Consider the following 25,785-nt stretch of genomic DNA (forward strand, 5'->3'; position numbering starts at 1 on the left):
TCTTCTCCCTCCAGGGCTCAGAGATGGCCCTGTGATCATGGCCATAACTGTGACTGTGATTGACAGGGAGAACGGAAGCAACGCTTGTCAGGCACCTGCTGTGCCCCAGTTGCTGCCTCAGTTTGCACCATCTTTAACGATGGGCACCAGCCGAGGAAGACAGGGAGCTAGGCGAGGCCCCTTACCCACGTGGACAGAAGTGTGGCCACCTCAGTAGAGAGGTCCTGGGGCCCAGTAAGCTCTCCACTGTTTTCATGGGTCCTTTTTTACAAGTAGGAAGCTCTGCTGGGGAAACCTGTATGATGCTGTTCACACGGTCTCTCATTGTTTCCTGGTTCCCTAGTCCAAGTAGCCCATGTCTCTGGGGGGAGAGCAGAACAGCAGTCGTGGCCCTCGAGAGGGCTGGTCAGGACACACTACAAAAGGGTGACTCAGCAATGGGGTCAGGGTATCCTTTAGCCCTAATTGATGTGGCACAAGCTTCAGGGTGGGCTGAGAGGCTTTACTCTGCTCTGGGATGGGCTGGTCTCTAGACGGGTGCCACTGAGACAGGACAAAACTACCACCTTAGGAAAGACTCAGGACATAAAAAAAATGTGCTGAGGGTGAAGAGTATTTGTGTGAGAACTATATACAGAGGCTGTCCCAGCATGCAGGGAGATGGATGAGACCTTCCAGAGGTTGTTGGCATCTCTCTGGTTCTACCCAGCAGGGCCCTTCAGGGTCTTGCATCAGTCCAGGAGCTGGCCCCAAGCCGAGGCTCCTTCCCCACCTCCCACCCTGAATGCTAACCAGGAGAACTTTTGTGTTCAGTTCACAGATAACGGCCAAATCATTTTCCCAGAGTCAGAGTACCAGATTTTCTCCTACTCCAACCCTCCCCTCAGAGGCTTTACAGGCCAGGACCCTGTGGCCCTGGTGGCTCCATTCTGGGATGATGCTGATTTCTCCAGGCAAGGAACCACGTTTTACCAGGTGGGCCTTTCAAAGCTCAGCATTCAGGGTCCTCCAGCAGCCAGCAAGGACAGACAGAGGGCTGTGTGGAGGGCCTTGCAAGTGTTACTGCTGTCAGAGCCTAGGCTCAGTGTGGGCAGGGACTAAAACTTAAATGTGAGGATGAGGAGGAAGCAGATGAGGACAAAATCATGGGAAGACTGAAGGTGCCAGGGATGGGGATTGGGGATCCATCGTTTGATTTTAGGATGAGGTTGTAGCAAGGTCCCTCCTAACAAGGCTGAGTTAAGCAAGGCCCCTGCACTGGGCTGATGATTCCATTCAGTGGGAGCTATTGTGTAATGAAAGCTACCACAGGCAAAGGTACGTCGTGCCCCTGCCAAGGACCAGGCACTGTAGAAGGTCCAAAGATGGAGAAACATGTGCCTGTCCTCAAAGAGCCTCCAGTGGGATACAGGGTGGTACAGATGGGCACAGGTGGCTGCACAATCCAAGCCAGTCTGCGCTAAGCGAGGCACAAGTTCAAGTCCAGAAGTTACTGGCCTCGACTCTCCACTCCACATACCCCAGGTTTCCCTGCAGCCCGAACCTGATTTGATCTTAAGGTCAGAGGTGCTAACTGTGAAAATGTGGGCCTGGGACGGGGGAGGATGGAAGATATGGGCAGACTCAAATGAGCAGGATCACCATGCAGAAAGTGGGGGGTCGCCCAGGAGTGTTGAGCTGGGATCCTTGTTTCTTGTCTGAATCTGCCTTCTTTTCTAGGAGTATGAGACGCTCTATGATGAATACAACCAGCTAGTGTGGGAGGTGGAGTATTGGATTAAAATGTTAACAAACACCTGGAACTACAAAGCCAGGTGGACACTAAAGGTCACGTGGGTCCACGCCCCTGCCTATCCTGCCCAGAAGACCCTCAGGGTGAGTGGACCAGTGGGCAGCTCCCTGGGAACCATCTGGAAGTCAGACATCCTAGAATCCTAGGCAGGGGCCACTCTTCTAAAATCCTTTCGGACTCTTACAGAACCTCACACTAGCCCAGAGCACTGGGTATTAGGAGGTTGAAACATAGAACGTGGAATGTCCATAAGTCAAAAATGGCTGGCAATTGGCAATTCTATATGGCTCAACCTAATATTTTTATCCACATATTAGAAACGAGGAGTGCCCTGGTGGCTCAGCAGGTTAAGGATCTGGCATTGTCACTGCTGTGGCTCTGGTTGCTGCCGTGGCACAGGTTCGATCCCTGGTCTGACAACTTTCTGAATGCCAAGGGTACAACCTAAATAAATAAATAGAAATAGAAAGAAAATAGCCAGAAAATATAACTGTGAATCAGGTAGTCAAAATACATATTTTTTTAAAAGAACGAAATGAGGAAGATGATGGTTAGAAAAGTTAAGTGACTTGCTTCAAGGTCACCCAGCTAGCAAATGACAAAGCCAGGCCTGAAACAGAGGTTTTTCTGACTCTGCACTCCAGCTCTTGACCAAAACGCATCCACTGGAAGCAGGCACACCACATGTCCCCCCCTATCTGGGGCCTCACCACCCTGATAGTCACAAAGTTCTTCCTTGTGTCTGGTCTAAAGTCACTCATTTCTTCATTGGCTCAACAAGCTCATTGCTTACCTACTTTGCACAAGCACAGTGCTGGCCCCGGCCTTCAGAGAACCTCCACTCTCACCTGTGTGGTCCTCCACGTCATCCAGGTGGAGGGGACATTTGGACAATATCCTTAAATATCCCTGAGGAAGTTCCTTAGGCCTCCCCCAGCTCTCCAACGTCCGCTGATCACTCAGGTTGCTGAAGCTTTCTCATACAAACCCTCTTCTCACTGAATTCTGGCCTAGAGTCCTTTGGCTCCCTTCCTGGGGAAGAAGTCCCAAAGAAGGCAAATCCACCATGGCAGGTGCTTGGACAGTCAGAGTGAAATCTCTGCATAATTCCAAATTTGCCCATATTTTAAGCCCACACCTTAGCTCTGGGTAGGCCAGGAAACAGTGATATGGGTGTCATGCCCAGGCTGTGTGACAGGTAATGGGACATACCAGATCTCTCACGGGCATCCCTATGCTTGTCTCCAACCAATCCCCAGACCAACACCTACCAGGCCATCCTTTCCACGGATGGGAGCAGGTCCTACGCCTTGTTTCTCTACCAAAGCGGTGGCATGCAGTGGGATGTGACCCAACACCTAGGCAACCCCGTCGTCATGGGCTTCTCCAGGTAGGACAGAGTGGGGCTGTCTGCATTGAGTAGACAGCAGGAGGCGGTGCAAAGCAGGGCTTGCAGCTGCACACGAACTCCATTCCCCAAGGATACGCCAAAATCCTCCCTGCCCATGCTTCTGATTCACGCTGACTCCAGTTCCCACTTCTTGCTGTTTCAAATTAAAAGACCCCTATTCACTCTGCCGTTCTCTTTCCTATCAAGGTCTCCGTGCATGTGATAATAATCCCCAGAGCCTTGACTTCTAGGACTTCCACTGACAGTAGCTGACCTCACTTGACTTTTCAGAGCTTAACAATAACAGCCAACATTTATTATACCAGCACTCAGTATGCATTATTTTGTATATTACAACAACCCCATGAAGGAGATCTATTTTATTACCCATTCTACAGATACAGAAACTGAGGTACAAATAGATAAGTCATTGCCCAAAGTCACAGAGCTGGGATGTGGCAAAGTGGGAAGCTGAACCCAAATATAAGGTTGAAATCTGCCTTCCTGACTTTCGATTGGCTGGAAATTAACCTCTCACCCAAGGCACCAGCAGCGTCTGTCAGTGGCAAAGATGGAGAACAGAGAGATGGATGGGGACGTGGGTTCCCAAGGGAGGAGGTGGCTCAGTCTCTGACACAACAGTTCTCAACCTTGCCATGTGCGCCACTGGCTGTGAAGGTCGCATGTAATTTGTTACTGCTAATTGCTACAAATGTTTTTCTCTTAGAGTGTATTCAGGATTGCGCCTGTAATTACATTGCTTTCACTTGCTTAGTGATGAGCCCTGAAGGAAAAAGAAGTAGAATTATCCGACCAGCTAGGAATTTCACACCATTCTGAGTGCACCCACGGAAGGTGTCACACCCAAGTGCGTCATCTGTCCTGTGTCAGAGAGGAGAAAAGATCAGGAGTGGCTGCTCTGAGGCGTGCACCCTGAGGCTGTGGGCTTTGCTCCTTCCTTCCAGGGGTGGGGGTGGGGCACACCCATTGCCTGGTCCTCACTCAGTGCTGAGGGATTTACCAGTGTTACTGCTTTGAATCTTCACAATACTGTCACCCCTTTGACACAGAGGTGAAAACTAAGAATCAAAGAGGTTAAATTAACTTGCCCATGATCACCAAGCTACTAAGTAGTGGAACTGGGGGTTGAATCCATGACCGAGAGACTGGCTTTTAACCCTCACAGCCAGCTGTGCCCTGCAGCACCCCTTCTCCAATTCCTAGTTGAAGGGAAACTAACAGGAAGGGGGCCTGACCTGTTGTTCTCACACCCCTGTCTCATGACCCGTTTCCTACAGTTCACCATCAGATGTGGAATCAATTAGAGTCTCCTATTCCTGCCCCAAGCCTCCCTTCCCCACTCCTGCTTGGCACCGGGTCTATGATTCTGGCTGGCTGACGAAACGACTGAACAGCTGATAACTAATGACTGGCTGGACTGAGTGGGTGACCAGCTGACTGACCAGCTGTATGAATGAGTAACTTGCTGACTGAGAGGAAAAACTGTGTGACAGTGGCTGAAGATTCTTCCTTTTGCCTACAGTGGAGATGGGTATTTCAAAAACAGCCAACTGACATTGCAGCCAGTGTGGGAGAAGTATCGTCCAGACCAGTTCCTGGATCCCACATCAGGTAAAAGCACCACCTTATCACACTTGAGGGACCCAAGTCCCCTTCTGTCCTCCCCTCCATGTGCCATGACAGTCCCAGAGGGCAGCTCCCTTGCATCTCCACCATCCCAAAGGGTGTTTCCAGCACAACTGACTTCCCATGGTGCAATCCAGATGTGGCACTGCCCAGGGAGTGGTTACCTCCCGTGCCCTCACACAGCACAAAGTCATTTGAGGCTGCTTCTCCTCCCTGGGCGGAGCCAAACACAGGAGAGCTATGAGTGGGGGCCCTGATCCTGGAAGTGAGGACAGGGGCATGGCAGGAGGTGAGGAATGAATGGGCAGCTAGGACAATTCTCCAAGTGTCCTGTCCCAGAACAGTAATGAGACTTCATTCTTCAATGGAATCTACCAAGAGGAGCTCCAGGGGATCTGACATCTATTCAGTCTTCGTTTATTGAGTACCTGCTGGGTGTAGGACACTGTGCTAAGAGCCAGAAGTATGAGAAATGAAAAAGACTATGTTTGCTGTCAAAGAGCTCCCCCTCTGGTAAGAAGGCCAGTACTCTAGGCCCCACGGGCCTCCTCCATGATTTGATTACTGTCCGGTGACCCCTAAAGAAAAGAAATTTCAGTTTCCAAATGTGACAGAACAAAGGATATTCTGGCATTAAAAATCTGCCATGTAAAGTATGAAGCATTAATCCAGTTCTGATTGCTCTGTGGCAACAACTTCTGATAAACAGAAGTTAAGTCAAATCATGGGTGCCATCTTGTGGAGAAAGCTGTCCTATTAGACTAGGGCCCTTCTATCCAGTTTGTGATGTAGGGGGCGCAATAGGATAGTGTGTTTGTGTGTGTGTGTGTGTGTGTGTGTGTGTGTGTGTGTGTGTGTGCATGAGCGTGCATGTAAGGCCCCTCTATCCAGATGCATCTGCTTGTGACGTGGGGATGCAATAGGAGTGTGTGTGTGTGTGTGTGTGTGTGTGTGTGTGTTGGGGGAGAGTATCTGGTGTGTTTCCCCTGATACCAGGCCACAGTGGAGACAATGCACAGATGATCATAAACAATGATTACTCTTTTCCAAACCTCATCAAAACTGTAGTTAGCTTGATACTTTCTTTTACACGGGGTCAGGGTCAAAATCAAATACATTATATCCTATTGTATTTTACTGGACTCTGGAGCCCACACTCAGGGTTTGGCTCTGAGTTGGATTACAGGTGAGGCCCTCCTGCCCAGCACTTGTCTCAAGGTTTCGCTGTAAGATCCAAACTCTTGAGGTTTTGGATGTCACATCAAAGGGCCTTTGGGGAGGCACTACTGCCAGTCTGACTGGGTCCATTCCTAGAAGAGCTGTCCAGGGCAGGGGGAGTGACATACAGAGGGTGCATTTATGAGTTTTGTTTGTTCCCAAAACTAAAGCAGAGCCTGTGGCCCAGGCCCTGAGATCACCCCCTTTTCCTCTGCTCCCCAGGCCTCCGGGGGCTGCAGATCTATAAGCTACACAAGGAAGACAAGCCCAACTATCGTCTCTGGTGCCTGCGGTGGTTGAAGAGACAGTCTCACTGGTCCGGCTGGGGCTGGAACCAGGTCTCCTGCCCCTGCTCCTGGCAGCAGGGACTATGGGACTTAAGATTTCAGCCCATCAACATAGGTGACACCTCCTTCCTGTCTCCTGTGGTGCCCCACTGTCCCTCACAAGCCTGCCCACCCTCCCTTTGGCCTTGCCTGACCCGTCTCTTCCAGGGCACCCTCAGTTCCTCCCCAGAAGCACCCCCTACCGTTGATGCACACACCAAAGGCATCCTGGGCCTGAGTGTGTCTGGCTTGTTGCAGGCTGGTGGGGCATCGTCAACAGGCAGCTGTGCAGCTTCTCCTCCTGGCGTGGGAGTGTGTGCTGCAGCTACGGGCCCTGGGGAGAGCTTCTTGAAGGCTGGAGATTGCAGAGTCCTTGGCAGTTTGGTATGTGTGTCCACAGAGAACTTGAGCCCAGCTTTTCTGGAGCTTTCTGTTCTTCCCTGTCAGAGACCAGCCAGCAGTGAGACCCACAGAAGGAAGGCTCTTGTCCCATTTCCTCCCAGCTACCTTCCCCCTCTGGCCTTCAATTTCCTGATCTGGTAACATGAGGAAATTTCCAACATCCCTTCCAGCTGACACCCTAGGGATTTATGATGGAGTCCCTCTTGTCCCATCTCCACTTCGCCAAAAGCCCCAGCCCAGAGTCGGGCATCTTCTAGGGAAGAAAGGGGCCTGGTCTGGCCCTGTCCATCGGAACCCAGATTAGCAGCTGTGCAGGGGAAGACTTGGAGTTGCCTCCTGCAGAGACCCTCCAAAGCAGCTAGAGAGGACAGCGTTGGGGGGCCAGGGTCATGCGTGTCCTTCTCACCTCCTCCTTGTAATCACAGCCTCCTTAGTCCCCACACCACCAGCCATGCCCTCCTGCTCCCACAGCACTTTGAGACTCAGCACCCCACCCTTCAAGAAAGGAAGGGCCCTGGGAGTTCCCACTGTGGTTCAGTGGTAATGAACCTGACTAGTATCCATGAGGACACAGGTTCAATCCTGGCCTCACTCAGTGGGTTAACAATCTGGTGTTGCTGTAAGCTGTGGTGTAGGTCGCAGACACGACTTGGATCTGGTGTTGCTGTGGCTGTGGTGTAGACCTGCAGCTGCAGCTCCGATTTGACCCCCAGCCTGGGAACCTCTATATGCCGCAGGTGCGGCTCTAAAAAGACAACAACAACGACAACAAAGAAAGAAAGAAAGGAAGGGTCCTGTGCCTGGCCCACTAGGGGCTTTGCTACACATGGCTCCAAATACCCACAAGGGAGACAGTCACTGGTCAATGGCTTCAGGTCATTGAGCAGGGTGGGTTCTGAACTGAGGTGTGCCCGATTCCTAAACCATACCCTTGCCACCGTTTCATCCTGCCAGAACTGCCCAGTGCTACTTCCTGCAGGTTCTCCATCTCCCCCAACACGCTGCTCTTCTTCACAGACCAAGAACTGGAGCCCCAGAACTGGTGCTGCCGCTTCAATGACAAGCCCTCCTTCTGTGCCCTGTATGAGCTAATGCGGCCCCGAATCGGCTGCAGTGGGTACCAGCCCCCGAGGCCTGGTGAGCTGCTGGAGCCTGGCTCCGGGACAGGGCAGAGACAGAGCATCAGGGGAAGGGTAGCCTCTCAGGACCTGACCAAGGCAGCACAAGCTTCCTGGGGCAGGGCTGTGGCCACACGGGAGGATGGAGATGGGTCCAGTGTGTGGAGATGGCAAACGAGAAATTTTATATGTGGCCTTGGGGGAGGGGAGGTGTTGGGGGTGGGAAAATGAAGATGCGGTGGGGCGCCCAAGGGCAGGAGGAATTCTGGGGAGGGGTCTGTGCTCCATGAGCACCTCCCCAGGCTGGAGTCTCCTGAGCAAACATCCTGTCTGGGGCCAGTAAGGAATCCCAGGCCCTTCCCTGGTCCACTCTGCCAATGTGGTATCTCCTCTTTTCCAGCCTGGATGTTTGGGGACCCCCACATCACCACCTTGGATGGTGCCAATTACACCTTCAATGGGCTGGGGGACTTCCTGCTGGTCCGGGCCCAGGACAGAAACTCCTCCTTCCAGCTGCAGGGTCGAACTGCCCAGACCCTCTCAGCCCGGGCCACCAACTTCATTGCCTTTGCTGCAGAATACAGCTCCAGCAGCCTGGACCCCATCACGGTGAGCCTTCAGCTGGCAATTGAGTCCCAGGAGGAGAAAGAGAAGGAAGAAGGGCAGGGGGCAGAGGTGAGGGAGGATGCATCCTGCTGGCACAGCAGTCCAGAGTCAACCCTGGAAACATAGGATTAGGGTCTTGGCTCCACCAGCTGTGAGACTGAAGAAAGGACCTACTTTTCAGTGCCTCCCAGTTTTTCTTAGGGTAAAATGGGGACGATACTACTACCTACACACGGGGCTGTTGTGAGATTTAAAAGCTAATCTAAGAACCCGTGCCAAGGGCCTCTTACACAGTGGCTAGCATCACCTCATCGTCACACTCCCAGTCACCTTTGCTTTCATCCAAGCCCCAGGCTCTAAGCTCTCGGAAGCCTTCTTCCTTGGCCTCTGGACCCACCTGCAGGTCGGGCTTAGGCCTCTGCCAATTCCCTTCCAGGTTCAATGGCTCCTTGAGCCCAATGACACAATCCAGGTTCTGCTCAATAACCAGACTGTAACATTTGAGACTAACCATGCAGGTGCCGAAGGTAGGCTGGGGATGGCCGTCAGCTGCCCTCTCCTGCTTCCCTGGGTCGGGTCACTGGGGAGCAGGGTGCTGGGGTGGAGAGGCAGCAGCATCGGGCAGAGCAGAGTGGTCGCCACCCCTGCTGTCCTTCCAGCAGCTGTGCCTGAGCAGCTTCTTCACTGGAGCCGAGCATTGAGCTTTTCCTCCGCACTTCTCTCCTTCCTCCAGGGCTGTGACGGCCTCTCTGGGCATGCCAGGGAGAACTGGTTGGGGGGGGGGTGCCATGAGGGTGTCCTGTGAGCTTGGTTTGCGGCTACTGGTGTAGGACCTGGCAGGGCATCTCCCAGCTGCTCTCAGCCTCCTCTCCACATCTTGAACCTTCACTACTGCCAAGTCTTGGGCCTCTAGGACTCCAACACTGGCTGTTTCATCATCTGCCTCCCCACCTTTTAGGCCAGGAGATGTTCAACACCTCTGGAGTCATAATGATCCGCAATGGCTCCACGGTGTCAGCCAGCTTTGATGGGGCGGTGACCATCTCAGTGATCGCTCTCGCCCAAATCCTCCATGCCTCCTGCGGCCTCCCAAAGGAGTATCAGAACCACACAGAGGGCCTCATGGGTAAGGAGCGGGCAGGCCCCTGCCTCTGCAGCACCAGCTCAGACCCCCAGCCTCCAGGCAGCTCCCCCTCCCGTGGGTCTGCGGATACTCCGGGTGGAGTTTCCTTTTTCGGCCTCCTGGGAGCAGAGCCCTGAGGGTACAGAGCAGCAGGGAGGGAGGGGGGACCCCTTCAGCTACCTTTGAGGCTCACTTCCCATCCTTCTGAAGCTCTGGTTCCAGGGCAGCCAAGAAGGAATCAATAGTGGGCTCTGGGAGTTCCCATTGTGGCTCAGCAGTTTAAGGACCCAGTGTTGTCTTGTGAGAATGCGGGTTTGAACCCTGGCCTCACTCAGTGAGTTAAGGACTGGCATTGCCACAAGCAGCTGCAGCGCCTATTCTATTCAACCCCTAGCCTGGGAACTTCCATATACTGCAGGTGTGGCCATAAAAAGAGAAAAAAAAAAGAATGGGCTCTGACTGCCTTGGGTGGCGGGGGCGGGGAGGAGGAAGGGGGACGGATGGAGAGTTTGAGTTGGTAGGTGTAAACTATCACATTCAGAATGGATAAGCAGTGAGGTCCTACTGTACAGCACAGGGAACTATATCCAATCTCTTGGGGTAGACCATGATGGAAGATTGTATGAGAAAAGACTGTTTCTATGTATGTGTGACTGGGTCACTTTGCTGAGCAGCAGAAATTGACACAACACTGTAAATCAACTATATGCTAATTTAAAAAAAAAAAAAAAAAGAATGGGCTCTGGGAATCATGGGACCAGCAGCCACCCCACCCCCCACTCTGGCTTTATACCTCCCACCCTCCCTCCATCCTCCGCATTCCCTCCCTTCTTTCTCCTTTCCTCCTTCATTTCCTTCTTTCCTGAAGCGGAGGGGTGGGTTCTGAGGTGACAGCCCGTTCCCCTCCTCCTGGAGGACTGAATGGAGAAGAGATACAATGGACGGAGGCCCCCTACTCCTGCACGCATCTCCATGTGATCAGCCGGATGCTCCCAGGGAAGGGCAAAGCCACAGTCCCAGGATGGCTGACGCCTGCTCTGTCCCTCAGGGTTCTGGAACGGCAACCCAGATGATGACTTCAGGATGCCCAATGGCTCTACTCTTTCCCCACGGAGCTCCGAGGAGACCCTTTTTCAGTATGGAATGACCTGTGAGTCTGGTCCTCAGAGTCCTCGGGTAGATGGGCAGGGCTGCTGCATGGTCTCCCTCAGGCCTGTGGGAACCAGACCTCTGTCCTTTGTGAGAGAGGGGTAGAAAGGAAGAGATCTAAAGATGCTGGTGCTACCCCCAGATTTGTCCCCTCTGTCCCCAACCCACCTGCGCCTCTCTACCTGGGAGAGGGGACAAGGGAGGTGGGTGGCCCTCAGTCACTAGAGTGAGGATTTCCAGACTCAGAAGCTGGAAGTCACTCTGTCTCTCCACGTCCCCTGCCCCAACCCCAAACCATATAAGGGTAAGGGGTGGACACAACAGAAATACAGCCAGAGGCCCACCCTGGTAACACCACCATCATGCCTTGTGTGTTTTAGGGGAGATCAACGGAACCAGCCTCCTTGGCAAGAGGAATGACCATGTGTCTTATAACTTCACCCCTGTCTTCCTTTCACAACTTCGGGGAAACAAGTCCTTGAATAAAAGTTTGACTTCCAGGTGTAATGGAGATGAACAATGCATCTATGATGCCCTGGCCACAGAAAATGCAAACCTTGGAGAGCACACTATGCGGCTCTTTCGAAGCTACCAGCAAATGAATGCTACCTTGAGTGAGTGGCGTGAGGCTCGGGGAGGTGTGTGCAGAGTTAGGGGGCAGATGAGGAGCCCCTCTTCCAAGACACCCCTTAAGCTACACATTTTTTTCCTAAAGTTATTCAACATTTTAATCCCCTCCTAAACATAACATAAATTTTTGGGGGGCCACACCCATGGCATGTGGAAGTTCCCAAGCGGGGAATCGAACCTGCCCCACAGCAGTGACCCAAGCTGCTGCAGTGACAATGCAGGATCCTTAACCTGTTGCACCACCAAGAGAACTTCTAAGCTACACATTTTTTAATTTAGCCGATTATTTTGCTCATGTTGTCCCTCTGCTCAAATCCTCCCCTGACTCCCCAGCTCACTCTATCCTTATGACAACCTTCAAATCAAAGCCCTGTGCACTCCAGCCCCACTGCCTCTCCACACTCTTCTCCTAGAACTTCTAGAACCTCGCTCCCTCCACTGCATCCCCACTGCTTCTTCATGTTCTTCAAACACGCCAGGCTCGCCCCCGACTCTGAGACTCTGCACATGTTCTGTTCTCTTTGCCTAGAATACCTTCCCCCAGACACCCACAGGTCGCTCCTCACCTCCTTCAAGTCTCTATTAAATGCCACCCTCTCAGCAGTGCCTTTCTTGGCTAACTTGTCTAAAGTTTCACCTTCACTCACACTTCCTATTTGCCTTCCCTGATTTATTTTTTCTCTTTAGCATCTATAACTATCTAACGTATTTTCTAATTGTAGCAGGTCTTTTTATTATTTGTTCATTGCTATGCCCTTACGACCTAGAACAATGCCAGCCATAGAGTAGGTGCTCAATAAATATTTGCTAAGTGACTAACTGAATGAATGAATGAACAACAGAATGGAAATACCAGGGCTCCAAATCCAGAGACCAGTGGAAAACTTTTACTCTCTCTTTCTACTTCCTGACAATGTAATATCCACCTAGATATAACCCTCAGTGTTTCCAGCTCTCCTCCAAAGGTAAAATTCCACAATGGCCTGAACAGCTCTGTCCTCTGATCACTTCATACCATGCCCTGCATAACTTTCTCACCAGGAAAGAACCTGAAATGAATCTTGTTTGGGGAGAAAATAAAGAGAGAGTAAAGATTTGGCTGGGTGGGCAATACAACAATGACCTGCTCTGCATAGATGCAAGAGCAGGTGCATAGATTATTTCCTGCTTCTGGAGGTGGGTCCCAGCCCTGGGAATGCCTCACACAAGCGAGAAGACTAGAGAGAGAGAAAGGAGGCCCAGAAGGCAGGAAATATCCTGCCCCAGACCCTGACCCCTTCTTTGTGTCTCAGATCAGTACCCGCCCTCCATCAAGGGTCCTGATGTGGTGAAAACCTATATGGGACAGGCCAGCCTTGTTAATTACACCAGCAGCTCTGAGAACGTCACATTCACTCTCAGACACAACTGCACTGACTTCAAGCTCTCTGGTAAGAATGCTCGGCTGGGGCAGTTAGTGGTTGAGGTCTGAGTCAAGCTTTGGGTAATTTTGCGTTATTATACTCTGTGCAACTTCATGTCACCTTTCATTGGAATATCAGGACCAACATTACCCAGGAATGATCCATATAAATCAAATAGATTCCCCCCAGAGATTAATAGTGATCTGGCCAGCTAGCTCGACTGACTCCAGGCTGATTCAAAGATCATTTCTTCTCATTCTTGTAATATTGCAAAATCATCTTTATGCAATCACCAAGTTATTAGAATAAATTTTTTTTTGTCTTTTTGTCTTTTTAGGACTGCACTGGTGGCATATGGAGGTTTCCAGGCTAGGGGTCAAATCAGAGCTGTAGCTGCCAACCTACACCACAGCCACAGCAACATGGGATCCTTAACCCACTGAGCAAGGCCAGGGATCTAACCCACAACCTCATGGTTCCTAGTTGGATTCGTTTCCACTGCGCCACAACGGGAACTCCTAGAATAAATATAGCAATTAAAAAGTACTAATTTAAAATATTTGCACATCTATTAAAAGAAGGATATCATATGGAACAAGATTTAAAGAAATACAAATACCTTCATTTGGTAACTTTCTCACAATTTTGATGTTTGTCAACCATGTTTACCTAACTTTGCCCCTCCTTGCCTGCTTTTCTGTACTGGGCCCAAGCAGTTTCACTTTCCCTCTCAGTGATGGTGTGGAGACCCCATTTCAGAACGGGAACCATGATCTGGGTCAAGAGTCAAAGCACACAGGTTACAGCTTGCCTTTTAGGGCCAGCCCTAATTAAGCTGGTGACTGCTCTTTGCTAAGCCAGAGCCCTTAGGGACCTTGCTCTGAGCACCTCTCTGCCTCTCTTTCTCTGTGCATAAGAAGAGACAGCATTGTCTGCACCCTGTGCTCCATGTGGCATGCTCCCTAGTGCCTAATCAATGGCATCAGGAGACTCACTCCTCCACTGGGCTCCTATCCTGAAGAGGGAGGTCCTGGAAGTGACTCTCATCTGCTCCCACCCATCAGCTCTTTTCAATCCACTGTTTTAAGGAGACTTCCCTATTTTCTTGAAAAACATAAGACAGGTTGAATCAGAAGAGTCCTTATTGATACACAGCAGTATTTCCCTGTAGCCTGGGGTCTGGTCAAAGGTCCAGGAAATGAGAGCAAGTGGGTGAGGGATGAGGCTGCTGTGAAGCTGAGGTCAGTCTGGCCTGAAGTGTAGCCTGAGTAAGTGTTGGGAAGATCCTGGCCTTCACCCTCCATGGCTCCCCGCCCCCCATATCCCATCCTAGTGCAGGTCCAGGCAGGGTTACCCTTTGGGGGCTTTGGGGAGGTGGGGGGCAACCACCTTCATCTCATGGAGTTCTACCCTAGAATCACTTAGTTGGGCTGGTGCCACCTCCAGGTTGGAGTGTGATCCAACAGAAACTAGAAACTAGCCTTGCTCAAGGAAATGCCTAGTAAGATTGGAGGGGTGGTCTGACAGGGGTGGGGGACGTCCAGCATCAGCACTTGGGGTATTAGATGCCAGGATGTGTCAGGCAGCAGAGGAGATGAGGCTCCCAGCTCTCAAAATGATCTGTCTTCCCTGGGGGCAGAGAATGGGACGTTGCTATGGACACCACAGTCACTGAAACCATGTCCTCTGGAGATTCTGGCAAGAAGTGCCAAGGATGACTTGTCATCTGTACTCAAGCCAAGAATGGTGGTCTGCACTTGCCAGGCAGAGAGCCAGTGTTTATATAACCAGAACGATCGGGTGGGCAATTCCTCCCTGGAGGTGAGTGTGGGAGAGGGTGGGAGGTCGGTCTCTGTGTTGAGGGAAGGGAAGTGGGAATTGAAGGGATGTTGTCATTCAGCCCCTCTGTCCTAATGTGTGTGTTGGGAGGTGGGTGGAGCTGTGGTAGGTGAGTAGGGCAGATACCAATTTTGGGCCACAAACATAAGAAATAGGACTTTCTTTAGTGCTTATAGGTCAACTGAATTTTTACCTCCCAGCTCCCATCCAGCCAAGCTAGCAGGAAACTTCCACCTCAGCCTTTCTTTGAGTTGCTCAGTGGTTTCTAGCTCCATGGTTCTGGAACGAGACAATGAAGTGTGGGGTGGGAGGAGGTCCATGTGGCCCCTGGGGGGCCTGAGTCTCCATGGATCACAGCTTCTTCATCCCATCAGATGTAGGGAGATGCTCTGTGGCTTCTGGGCCTTACTTGGATACAGGAAACCTCCTTTAAAGTGGCTTAGGGTCCCATGTGCCTAGAAGCAGTGCACAGCCATTTCTTTGGGGCCTCATCGTCATCTTGGGAAGAGAGGTACAGGCCCCCTCTGATTTTAACACCTGTAAAATCCTATTTTTCCTTTTTACTCTCTTCCAACTAAACGAAGCATCTCTTTGGCAGTTTGGAGAAAATCCTTCTCCATTCAAGTTTCTAGCCAAGATACTTGGCCTAAGTCCATGAATCTGGCCCTATCTGCCTTTTTTTTTTTTTTTAATGGCCATGCCCACAGTGTATGGGTGTGACCATTAAAAAAAAAAAAAAAAAAAAAAAAAACACTTCTGGGCCAGGGATTGAATCTGAGCCACAGCTCCGGCAATACCAAATCCTTTAACTCACTGTGCCTGTCTGGAGATTGAACCCACACCTCTGCAGTGACCCAAGCTGCTGCAGCCAGATTCTTATCTCACTGCACTACAGCAGGAACTCCCCCTACCTGCTTCTTAAAAAAAAAAAAAAAAAAAAAAAAAAAAAAATTTGTTGTTGTTGTGAAAGGGGAGCTGGAAAAGACAGGTTTTGACTGGCAATACTGCACCCCATTCTTCAACCCCTTACATACACACACACCCTCCTTATGAAACATGAACACAGAATTCTGACTTGAAAGGGACAGAGGTGGGGGAATCCAGGAGGCAGAAAAAGAAAAAAAAATCAGAGTGGAGAAAGGAGGGATTAAAATCAATACATTATTTTGGATTTCCCAAGATATCCCTTCTTGGCAGTAGGAAGTGTTGAAGGGCTCCATTTCAGGGAGCTTTCCAGAGCCGTCTCAGTAGAGGAGTTAGAGAGACCCGGAGCTTGGTAAAGTTTCCGAAGGGTTTCCCTCCCTGTGCCCTTGCTCTGGTGGCCATGTGCTCTTTCAGAAGGTTCTATCTTGGAGTTCCCATTGTGGCTCAGCAGAAACGAGTCTGACTAGCATTCAAGAGGACACAGCTTCGATCCCTGGCCTTGTTCAATGGGGTTAAAGATCCAGCATTGCCCTGAGCTGTGGTGTAGGTCGCAGCTGTAGCTCTGATTGGATCCCTAGCCTGGGAACCTCCATATGTCACAGATGCAGCCCTAAAAAGACGAAAAAAAAAAAAAGAAAAGAAACAAACAAACAAACACAAGAAGAAGAAGGCGGCTCTGTCTTCTTTGAAGTCAGCAAGGGAAGGGAGAGCAGGACACTACAGCTTGTGTGGGATACAGCTCTCCAGAAAGAATAGAATATTTATTTATTTCGCCCCTGCCTTATTCTAGAAAGGAATTCAGTCCAGGAGAGAAGGTGTGAGAGGGAAGAGGCTTGAGGTCCCAGGGCAGGGGCCAGGCAGAGGGCTCCGGGGAAATGATGGCCCAGGGAGGCCACCCAGCTTGGAGGATGATCGGCCTTTGGGCAGGGATGTGGAGGCCCAGGGTCTGATCCAAAAGGTGCTCAGTGATACTGACAGAAGACAAGGACCTGAGTCCATGGGTTCTCAGACCAGAGGAGTTGGTATAGCTACACCCAGAAGCCCTTGATGGTTCGGCTTCCTGGCGGCCCAGTGATCAACAACCCATTCCAGATGGCCGGCTGCAAGTGTGACGGGAACACCTTTGGCCGCTACTGCAACCACTCCAAGGACCCCTGTGATGAGCCGTGCTTCCCGAATGTGAAGTGCATTTCCGGGAAGGGCTGCGAGGCCTGCCCGACAACCCTGACTGGGGATGGACGTCACTGTGCACGTGAGCTGGGGACAGGGCCTTGGCAGGAGGAGGTTCTGGGGATGGGGCCTAAACAGCCAGGAAAAACCATTTCTCCCCCCTTTCCAGCAAGTCTTTAGAATGTTCGATAAAGGGGGCTATGGTAAGGAGGTAAACAGGGGAGGGGAGGGTGTGAGGCCAAAGGAGGAGAGATGGTCCAGGCATGGGGGAGGGGCCAGAGTACAGCAGTCCCAAGGCAACGATGGGGGAAACCAGGGCAAAAGACTGGAGACAGGGAGTTTCCGTCGTGGCGCAGTGGTTAACGAATCCGACTAGGAACCATGAGGTTGCGGGTTCGATCCCTGTCCTTGCTCAGTGGGTTAAGGATCCAGCGTTGCCGTGAGCTGTGGTGTAGGTTGCAGACGCGGCTCGGATCCTGCGTTGCTGTGGCTCTGGCGTAGGCCAGTGGCTGCAGCTCCGATTCGACCCCTAGCCTGGGAACCTCCATATGCCGCGAGAGCAGCCCAAAGAAATAGCAAAAAGACCAAAAAAAAAAAAAAAAAAAAAAAAAGACTGGAGACAGGAGGGGACTTCCAGCAGCACCCAGGGGACCAGAGGTAAGCTGGCTCCTGGAGGTTTCCAGAGATGCAAGGCCCAGGGCCTCTGCATTCTCCAGTCAGGACACTGGCGGCAGGGTGGGGTGGGGGGGTCTGCCATGGGCATCTAGCAGCAGGAATGCCTTGTCTTCCCTTTGAGTCCTCCATCCACCATCTGTTCCTTGACCTCTGAGCCACTGGAGTCATGGGTGGCATCATGGTGACATCTTCACTGAGCCCCCTAAAACACTCAAATGAAATCTAGAAACCACTGCATCTTCTGAGCACAGCCCAGATTGGAGAAGCACAGCCTTATAAAGGCCAAAAAGGGGATGGAAGTGAGGAAAGCAGGCTGGTGGGCCTTTCTCCTCCCAGCCTTTTGGGTCCTTTCCTGATGGGGAGGGTCTAACAACACTCCATTCCCTCAGCAGAAGTGGGAGAACCCCTACCTGGCAGAGGAAAAAGGGTTGTCTGGCAAAGAAATGTCTGGAAAAGGGAGAAAGATGGTTTGGGGTTCAGAGTGGCCCACCCGCAGAACACAGTTTAAGTGAGCTTTGCAGGGAAAAAGCCAACCCTGTCCTGGGAGCAGCTTTCTCTGGCTGGCGGCTGCCAGTGTGGTGTAGCAGACTGTCTGTTCCCTCTGCAGCTCTCAACAGCTTTTTCAACTGTTGGAACAAGACCTGTCCTGAGAATTACTGCTACAACCAGGGTCGCTGCTACATCTCCCAGTCTCTGACCTGCGAGCCCGCCTGCACCTGCCCCCCAGCCTTCATGGAAGACACCCGCTGCTTCCTGGCTGGAAAAAATTTCACTCCAACCATCCTTCCAGGTACAGCCAGATGCCCTGCCATCCCCACTCCACACGTCTCTTAACTTGGGGGAAGATGGGGGACTCTGGGGGCCAGGCTCAGTCCCTCAAACTCACAGGACAGAACTCCAAATCTCTCTCGTGTGCTCGTAAGTTGTAGGCTGTGGGAGTGAGTGGGGGGCAGCTGTCACACCACAAACCACAGGTCTGAGCAGTCTGCTGAGAAAAGACTGAAGGGGACCTCACAGCTCAGCGAGACAAGAGTCAGGCCAGCCTTGATCACAGGGTGAGGTCAGCAGACCTGGCCATTTCTGATTCTTCTGGTGACCTTCTATGACTGTAGAAGAGGGCAGTCTTCTTGGGCTGTCCTCCTTGGCTAAGTCTGGGTAAACCTGTGAGGTGACTATGAATCTGCTTCTTCCCTCTCCAGAGCTTCCCCCAAGGCTCATCCAGCTCTTGCTCAGTGAAAAAGAAAATGCCTCCCAAGCAGATGTCAATGCCACGGTCAGTGCTGCAGGCTAGCTCTGGGTGGGGAGGCGGTTCTTGGCAGATTCTTATCCATGGCTTGTACATTCTGCATCTCATCATCCATCTAGACTCAACTGCCAGAGGTGGCTAGAGCCTCCTGCCCCAGGGGGGTGGGGGTGAGGGAGGCAGGGAGGCGCAGGACAGAGACCTCCAAAGGGCTGTGAATGACCATCTCACAATGAACAGAATCTGGGGGCAGGGAGAGGGGGGCAAGTCAACACAGCCTCGCCTCTCCTTCTGAGCATCCCTCGAGACCTGCTCTTGGGCACTATATGGAAGAAACACAAGAGGGCATTTCACCTCCAGGAAGCCTTCCCTGAATTCCCCAAGAGAACTGGGGGCTCCTTCTTCTTGGCTCCCACACCCCTGTTGATTCTGCAGTCACAGGCAAAGTAGCACAATTGTTGAGTTACTGAGGCTCTAGAATCCTACCTGGGTTCACATCCTGGCAGTACCACTCACTAGAGCAGGTATGATCATTAGACAAATTATTTGATCTCCCATATATAAAAACAGAAGTAATAATAGTACTCATGTCAATGGGTTGTGTCAAAGTTGAAATGATAATATATGTAAAGCACTTAGCACAGTGCCTGAAACACAATACATTCAAAAATTACCAAAATAACTATTGTTTCTGCTGCTACTGCTACTACTACTACAACAGCAGCATTCTGGGATCTCTATGGTAAAGGCTGTTGACATGGATCTTTGAGTATGGGCAGCATTCTGGGATCTCTATGGTAAAGGCTGTTGACATGGATCTTTGAGTATGGGCTGTTTCTAACTCACACTGACACACACACCCCCCCCACCCCAACGCACACATCTGACCATCCCCCAGGTCTGGCTAAATATAATTGATGTTCATTCAGATATGGGGAGAGGGTGAGTGGGTGAGTCAGGGATCAGAGGCAAGGTAGGGGCTGTTCATTTCATATTCTCGCTTTGTGAGTGGAACTGGGGTGAGGTTATGTAAAGTCCTACACTCACCAACAAACTTCTATTAAGTAGGGACCCATGCCAGTCACCAGTCGAGGCTTGTGGGGCAGGGATGCAGAAATAGATAAGAAACATTCTGAGATTTCCCATCATGGCTCAGTGGTTAACAAGTCCGACTAAGAACCATGGGGTTGTAGGTTTGATCCCTGGCCTTGCTCAGTGGGTTAAGGATCCGGCATTGCCGTGAGCTGTGGTGTAGGTTGCAGACATGGCTCGGGTCCCACGTTGCTGTGGCTCTAGCGTAGGCCAGTGGCTACAGCTCCCATTCGACCCCTAGCCTGGGAACCTCCATATGCTGCGGGAGCAGCCCAAGAAATGGCAAAAAGACGAAAAAAAAAAAAAAATTCTGGTGGTCCTGGGGCTCACATTCAAAGAAGGAAACTGGGGTGGAGGGGTGTTCCCATTGTGGCTCAGTGGTAACGAACTGAACTAGTATCCATAAGGATGCGAGTTTGATCCCTGGCCTCACTCAGTGGGTTAAGGATCTGGCGTTGCCGTGAGCTGTGGTGTAGACTGACAGCTGCAGCTCCGATTCAACCCCTAGCCTGGGAACTTTCCATATGCCATGGGTGTGGCCCTAAAAAAAAAGACAAAAAAAAAAGAAGAATAAGAAGGAGGAGGAGGAAACACGGATGAATACATACACAAAAGTGGGAAAGGTCTCCTCTCTGGACTGGACCTCACCCCCACTTCCACCCCCACCCCAACCCCCACCCTCTGCCCTAGGTGGCTTATAGACTGGGGAACCTGGATGTGCGGGCCTTTCTCCGGAACAGACAAGTGGAACGAGTGTAAGTGGGACTGCCCCCACCTGGGCCCCGGTCCTTCCCTACACCCCTCACCCCTCGGCCCCTCACTGTGCCCCTCTCACACAGTGAACTCCCAGCAATACCGGCCTCAGGAAACTTCCTTCAATACTGGAAAGTCATCTCGGAGTTCCAGTACCGCCCTGGGGGCCCTGTCATTGACTTCCTGAATACCAGGCTGCTGGACGCAGTGGTGGAGGCATTCTTATCCCAGGCCTCACAGAGGAGGTGGAAGAGAAGTGAGGAGCCCAGGAACAATGTGGTCTTCCAACCCATCTCCAGGAGAGATGTGCTCAGTGTGATGGCTGGTGAGTCACTATCTCTTGGACAGCAGCAAGGATAGCTGAGGGAGCGGGTAAGCAGAGGGAGCCTGCCACAGATCTCAGGCCCACACAAACCCATGGCTGAAGTGTATTCTACAGCAGGCCACAGATAAGAAGGAAGTAAATTTAGGGGGGTTTTGTTTGTCATTTTTAAGAGAAATTGGGAACCTTTTACCCACCAGCCTTCTAGATTCAGGAACAGGAGCACAAAGTACTGCTTGATGAATCCCCACGTGTACAGTTTCACAGAGCAACTGCTCCAACTGCTGCTTTCCTGACCATTGCTGCTAATGGTTTTCTTTCTATAAAATTGTTAATGATTTGGTTAACATTTATTTTATAAATATAAACAAGGACATTGTTTTTGCCTTTGCCTTTGCCTCCACCTGGAGATATAAAGTTGAAGGCTGGAGACCTGGCCCAGGGGCAGAACTATCACCTCCTTGAAAGAGCGTGACCCTGTGCAAAAGTCCATCCCCAGTCAAGGCCTCAACACGCTCATCTGGAAAAGGAGGTGGGATGTCTGAGGTCCCTTTCAGCTCTGACAGACTCTAATTATCCCAGAAGGGGAATGAGGTAGGTTGGCAAACTTGCCAGCGAAGGAAAGGAATAGCCCACCCTGTCTTATGAGTGGGGCAGAGAACAGGACAGTGGCCATGCCAAATGCCACAGAAGGTGCTGTGTTACCTGAGCCTAGGGCCAAGCAAGAGCTTCTTCTAGAATCCAGGCTAAGCTCCCTCCCTTCCAGGGGCAACAATGAGAAATCCTCCAAACTACTATGGTATGTGTGGTAGGGAGGCAGTGTTGGGGATAAGGGAATAAATACTCCAGACTTGACTGTGCCTTTTCTTAGAGAAAACAAATCAACAAAACCCCCACAATTTTTATTATGCAAGTACAATATGTTTTGTGTTTAGGACACAGAAGTTAACAGAAAAAAAATCACCTGTATTCTAATCCCCAGAGACAAATCCCCTTTGCACATACTCTGCTAAATTCTCTTTTATGCATAGGACACTTCATATATCAATAAAGGGATCAAATCATACCTAATGTTTGATAACCTCTCCATTACTTTAACTGTGAACATATTACCTTGTACATTGTATTCACATTCTGATTTGATATATTATTTTATGTCTTAAATAGTGTGTTTTAATATATTTTAAATAGAATGTTTTTAAATATTTTTAAATATTTTAAATAGAATGGTGACTGTTAAACTGAAGGCTTACTATGTGCTAAATACTGTGCATATATTACCTCATTTAAACTTTACAGTAAGGTAGTTTCCTTTTAAAAATAAGGAAGGAAGTTCCCATTGTGGCTCAGCAGTAACAAGCCCAACTAGTATCCATGAGGATGCAGGTTCGATTCCTGGCCTCCATCAGTGGGTTAAGGATCTGGTGTTGCCATGAGCTGTGGTGTAGGTCGCAGACACGTTTGGATCCTGTGTTGCTGTGGCTGTGGCTGTAGCATAGGCTGCCAGCTATAGCTCCTATTCAACCCCTAGCCAGGGAACTTCCATATGCCACAGGTGTGACCCTAAAAAGCAAAATAAATAAATAAAATAAAAGGAAATATAAAATAAAAAATATAAGGAAACTTATAAAATAACGTAAAATATAAAATAAAGAAATAAAGAAACTGAAGGAATTCTCTTGTGGCATAGCAGGTGAAGGATCCAGTGTAGTCACTGTAGAGGCTTAGGTTGCTGCTGTGGTGCAGGTTCAATCCCTGGCCTAGGAACTTCCACATGCTATAGGCAGACCAAAATTTAAACAAAAAAATTTTTTTTTCTTTTTGCCATTTGGGCCACTCCCTCGGCATATGGAGGTTCCCAGGCTAGGGGTTGAATCAGAGCTGTAACTGCCGGCCTACACCAGAGCCACAGCAATGCAGGATCCGAGCCGGCCTACACCAGAGCCACAGCAATGCAGGATCCGAGCCGTGTCTGCAATCTACACCACAGCTCACAGCAATGCCGAATCCTTAACCCACTGAGCAAGGCCAGGGATCGAACCCGAAACCCCATCGTTCCCAGTTGGATTCATTAACCACTGAGCCACCACGGGAACTCCAATAAAGATTTTTAATAAAAAAATAAGGAAATTGAGGCTGAAAGAGTTAAGAAACTTCCCCAAAATAACACAACTAGTTAGTAGTAGAGTTTGAATTTCAACTCAGGTCTAGTAGAGTTCAAAGCATATGCTCTTAACCAATGCACTTTTCATACTGTGGTCCTCATCCATTGCACAATATTCTTTATTTAACAAAACCACTTCTGGGAGCTCTCGTTGTGGCTCAGCGTGTTAAGAACCTGACTAGTATCCAAAAGGTTTCGGGGTCTATCCCTGGCCTCGCCCAGTGGGTTGGGGATCCAGTATTGCAGCAAGCTGTGGTATAGGTTGCAGATGCAGCTCAGATCTGGCATTGCTGTGGCTGTGGCTGTGGCTTTGGCTGGCAGCTGCATCTCCAATTCAACCCCTAGCCTGGGAACTTCCATATGCCACTAGTGTGGCCCTAAAAAAAAAAACAAAGCCACTTCTGCTTATTGTTGCTCTTATAAACCATGCTGCTACGGATTTCCATGAATATATGTAGTTTTTGTGTATTTCCAACTATTTCTCAGGATGAGTGCCTAAAATGGAATTCTTGACAGAAAAGGTATAGATTTGGTGTAAATCCATTGGTTTCCATTTTGCTTGTGTCCTATCTGACAGTGAATGTGAGCACACTGAAAAATTACTTCCAATGTAACGGCTACAAGGACTACAACCTGGTTTTCAGCCCGGAGAGAGGCTTCACCTGTGTGTCCCCGTGCAGTAGGGGCTACTGTGAGAATGGAGGCCAGTGCCAGCACCTACCCGAGGGGCCCCAATGCAGGTGAGCAGGGTGGGGGCAGGAGGTGGAGGGCAGTGCCAGAGAATCCAAGCTGCAAGGAGTCTGGAAATGCCATGGTACCTCACAGCGCCTGAAAATGTAGGGTGGTTCCCTCTGTAATCGAGAGAAAGGGGATCAGAGAAAAAGGGACAGAGGAAAAGAAGATATGAGTGCCTACATTTGTGGAGAATAAAGATGCTATATAACCTTTGCACCTCAAACCAGCAAATGGATAGATAGATATGACCATTTTAAAACGCAACTTAGAAATGATAAGGAATCTGACTACGGTACCCAGTAATTTAAGTTACAGGATAGTGGGTTCCAAAGCCAAACTCTTCCACCTGATTTTGCTTCTCGGGTCATGGACAGCCTACTATCTCCTTGTGGAAAAGGAACCCACTGTCCTGTATCTAGGCCTTGTCCTGGCCCACCTTAAGATTCCCAGAAAGGGGAGGCCCTCTCAAACTGGTGCCCTCTGTCCCCTTGGTTCATCAACTGGTCTGAGGGGCTCCGGTGAGTGGAGGGCACTAAGTTCTGGGCATGCTAAGGAGAAGCGCAGTGCCTCCTGGCGCTCTTGTCACATCGGTGCCCTCCGTCTACCTATGGCCCTACTACAGTCGCAGATGGGCTCAGCCCTCTCACCTCCCAGGTCTAAGAAGGCAGCGGGTGGAGCACAGCGTTGGGGGCTGGGTGCAGCTTTCTGGGAGCTAGGTGTGCTCACCTGCGGCCAACTCCGCCTCCACCTCCACCCCCCATCCATGCCCTGCTGTAGGGGTGGAGCTGACCCCAAGTGAATTCACTACCAGCCCACCTAGGTTGCTCAGTGGCCTCGGTTTAGCACCGCTTGCTGCCTGCCTGCCTGCAGGGGGACTGACCCCATCCCTTCCCCAGAGAGGGACCCAGCCTGTTGTAGAAAAATCTCCTCTGGCTGGGCTGAGAGCAGGGGTGGGGAGGCTAAGGGCCAGCCTCCCCATCCCCACACCCCGCTGCTGACCGGTCCTCTCTCTCTCTGTCTCCAGCTGTGTGCCCTTTTCCATCTACACGCCCTGGGGCCAGCGCTGTGAGCACCTGAGCATGAAACTTGGCGCCTTCTTCGGAATCCTCTTTGGGGCTCTGGGCGCCCTCTTGCTGATGGGGGTCGCCTTGTTCGTGTTCCTGCACTTCAGATACTTCTCTGGGACCCATTACTCCCTGGACGGAGACCTGAGGCCTGAAAGCTGAGGCCTTGCCCCACACAGGTGGCTCTGTCCTAGGATACCTCAGGGCCCACCCCAGTCCCACCCGCACACACTTTTTCAGGCGCCTTGGTTTGGTCCAGATTGGAAAGAGAAAAGTGACTGATGGCAGTTCAGGATTCTTCAAGAAGAATGAAAAACAGGAATGAATAAAAACAGTCATAAAAACAAGGCCATACCTTATCAGTATAATAGACACAGGCTGACAGGAAGAGGCCATATAGGCCTGCTACATAAATGGTAGGTTCTCACACAGACACACAAAGAAGACACACCTACAGAACACGTATGTGCACACACCAGAGTTGAAGGGGTGATGGCTCTAAATTAAAAACCAGAATACATTTACACACAAAACTCTCTGGTTTACTTCTAATTAAAGTCTATTTAACTAAAAATCCCTCTGACTTTTTGTGTCTCCCAAAGCCATGGATTTCATTCATGATTTTCCTCTGGTGGCTGAAGGGCTTGGCACAGCGGGTAGAAGAGCGGAGGTGAGCTGGATTCAGCCCTGCATCAGCTCTCAGTTACTGCATATTGGAAAGCTCGGTTGCTCCAGCCCAGACCTGGATCCTTGCTTCCTCCTCCATCTCACTTTCTTCCACTCCCCCCATCACAAGCCAAGGCCTGGCCCTCTGAGGAGGATGATAAAGACACCCCCATATGGAGTTTTCCCAACCATCTCCCAGTAACCCCTCCTGGCTTGCTGGTCTCTGCCCATCAGTTTCAAGAGGATAAATTTTTTTTTTTTTTGGCTTTTTAGGGCCTCACCTGTGGGATATGGAGGTTCCCAGGCTAGGGGTCAAATCAGAGCTGCAGCTGCT

At 50.6% G+C, this 25,785-nt stretch overlaps 1 protein-coding gene across 3 annotated transcripts in view; it reads left to right on the forward strand.

Annotated features, from left to right (window-relative positions):
- Window positions 1-25,359, forward strand: part of MUC4 (mucin 4, cell surface associated) — a 56,024-nt gene extending 30,665 nt beyond the window's left edge. For all 3 annotated transcript variants that reach the window (NM_001206344.1, XM_021068273.1, XM_021068274.1), the window contains 21 exon segments: window positions 814-975; window positions 1,720-1,875; window positions 3,052-3,182; window positions 4,726-4,814; window positions 6,270-6,449; window positions 6,632-6,757; window positions 7,793-7,912; window positions 8,294-8,502; window positions 8,936-9,026; window positions 9,458-9,625; window positions 10,671-10,772; window positions 11,152-11,385; window positions 12,694-12,831; window positions 14,444-14,625; window positions 16,660-16,819; window positions 18,020-18,202; window positions 18,612-18,685; window positions 20,438-20,502; window positions 20,587-20,825; window positions 23,564-23,726; window positions 24,746-25,359. In NM_001206344.1, the coding sequence (NP_001193273.1) occupies window positions 814-975; window positions 1,720-1,875; window positions 3,052-3,182; window positions 4,726-4,814; window positions 6,270-6,449; window positions 6,632-6,757; window positions 7,793-7,912; window positions 8,294-8,502; window positions 8,936-9,026; window positions 9,458-9,625; window positions 10,671-10,772; window positions 11,152-11,385; window positions 12,694-12,831; window positions 14,444-14,625; window positions 16,660-16,819; window positions 18,020-18,202; window positions 18,612-18,685; window positions 20,438-20,502; window positions 20,587-20,825; window positions 23,564-23,726; window positions 24,746-24,947 (3,174 nt within the window). In that variant the 3' untranslated portion in view covers window positions 24,948-25,359.

The sequence above is a fragment of the Sus scrofa genome, chromosome 13, assembly GCF_000003025.6.
Source record: "Sus scrofa isolate TJ Tabasco breed Duroc chromosome 13, Sscrofa11.1, whole genome shotgun sequence".
NCBI lineage: Eukaryota > Metazoa > Chordata > Mammalia > Artiodactyla > Suidae > Sus > Sus scrofa.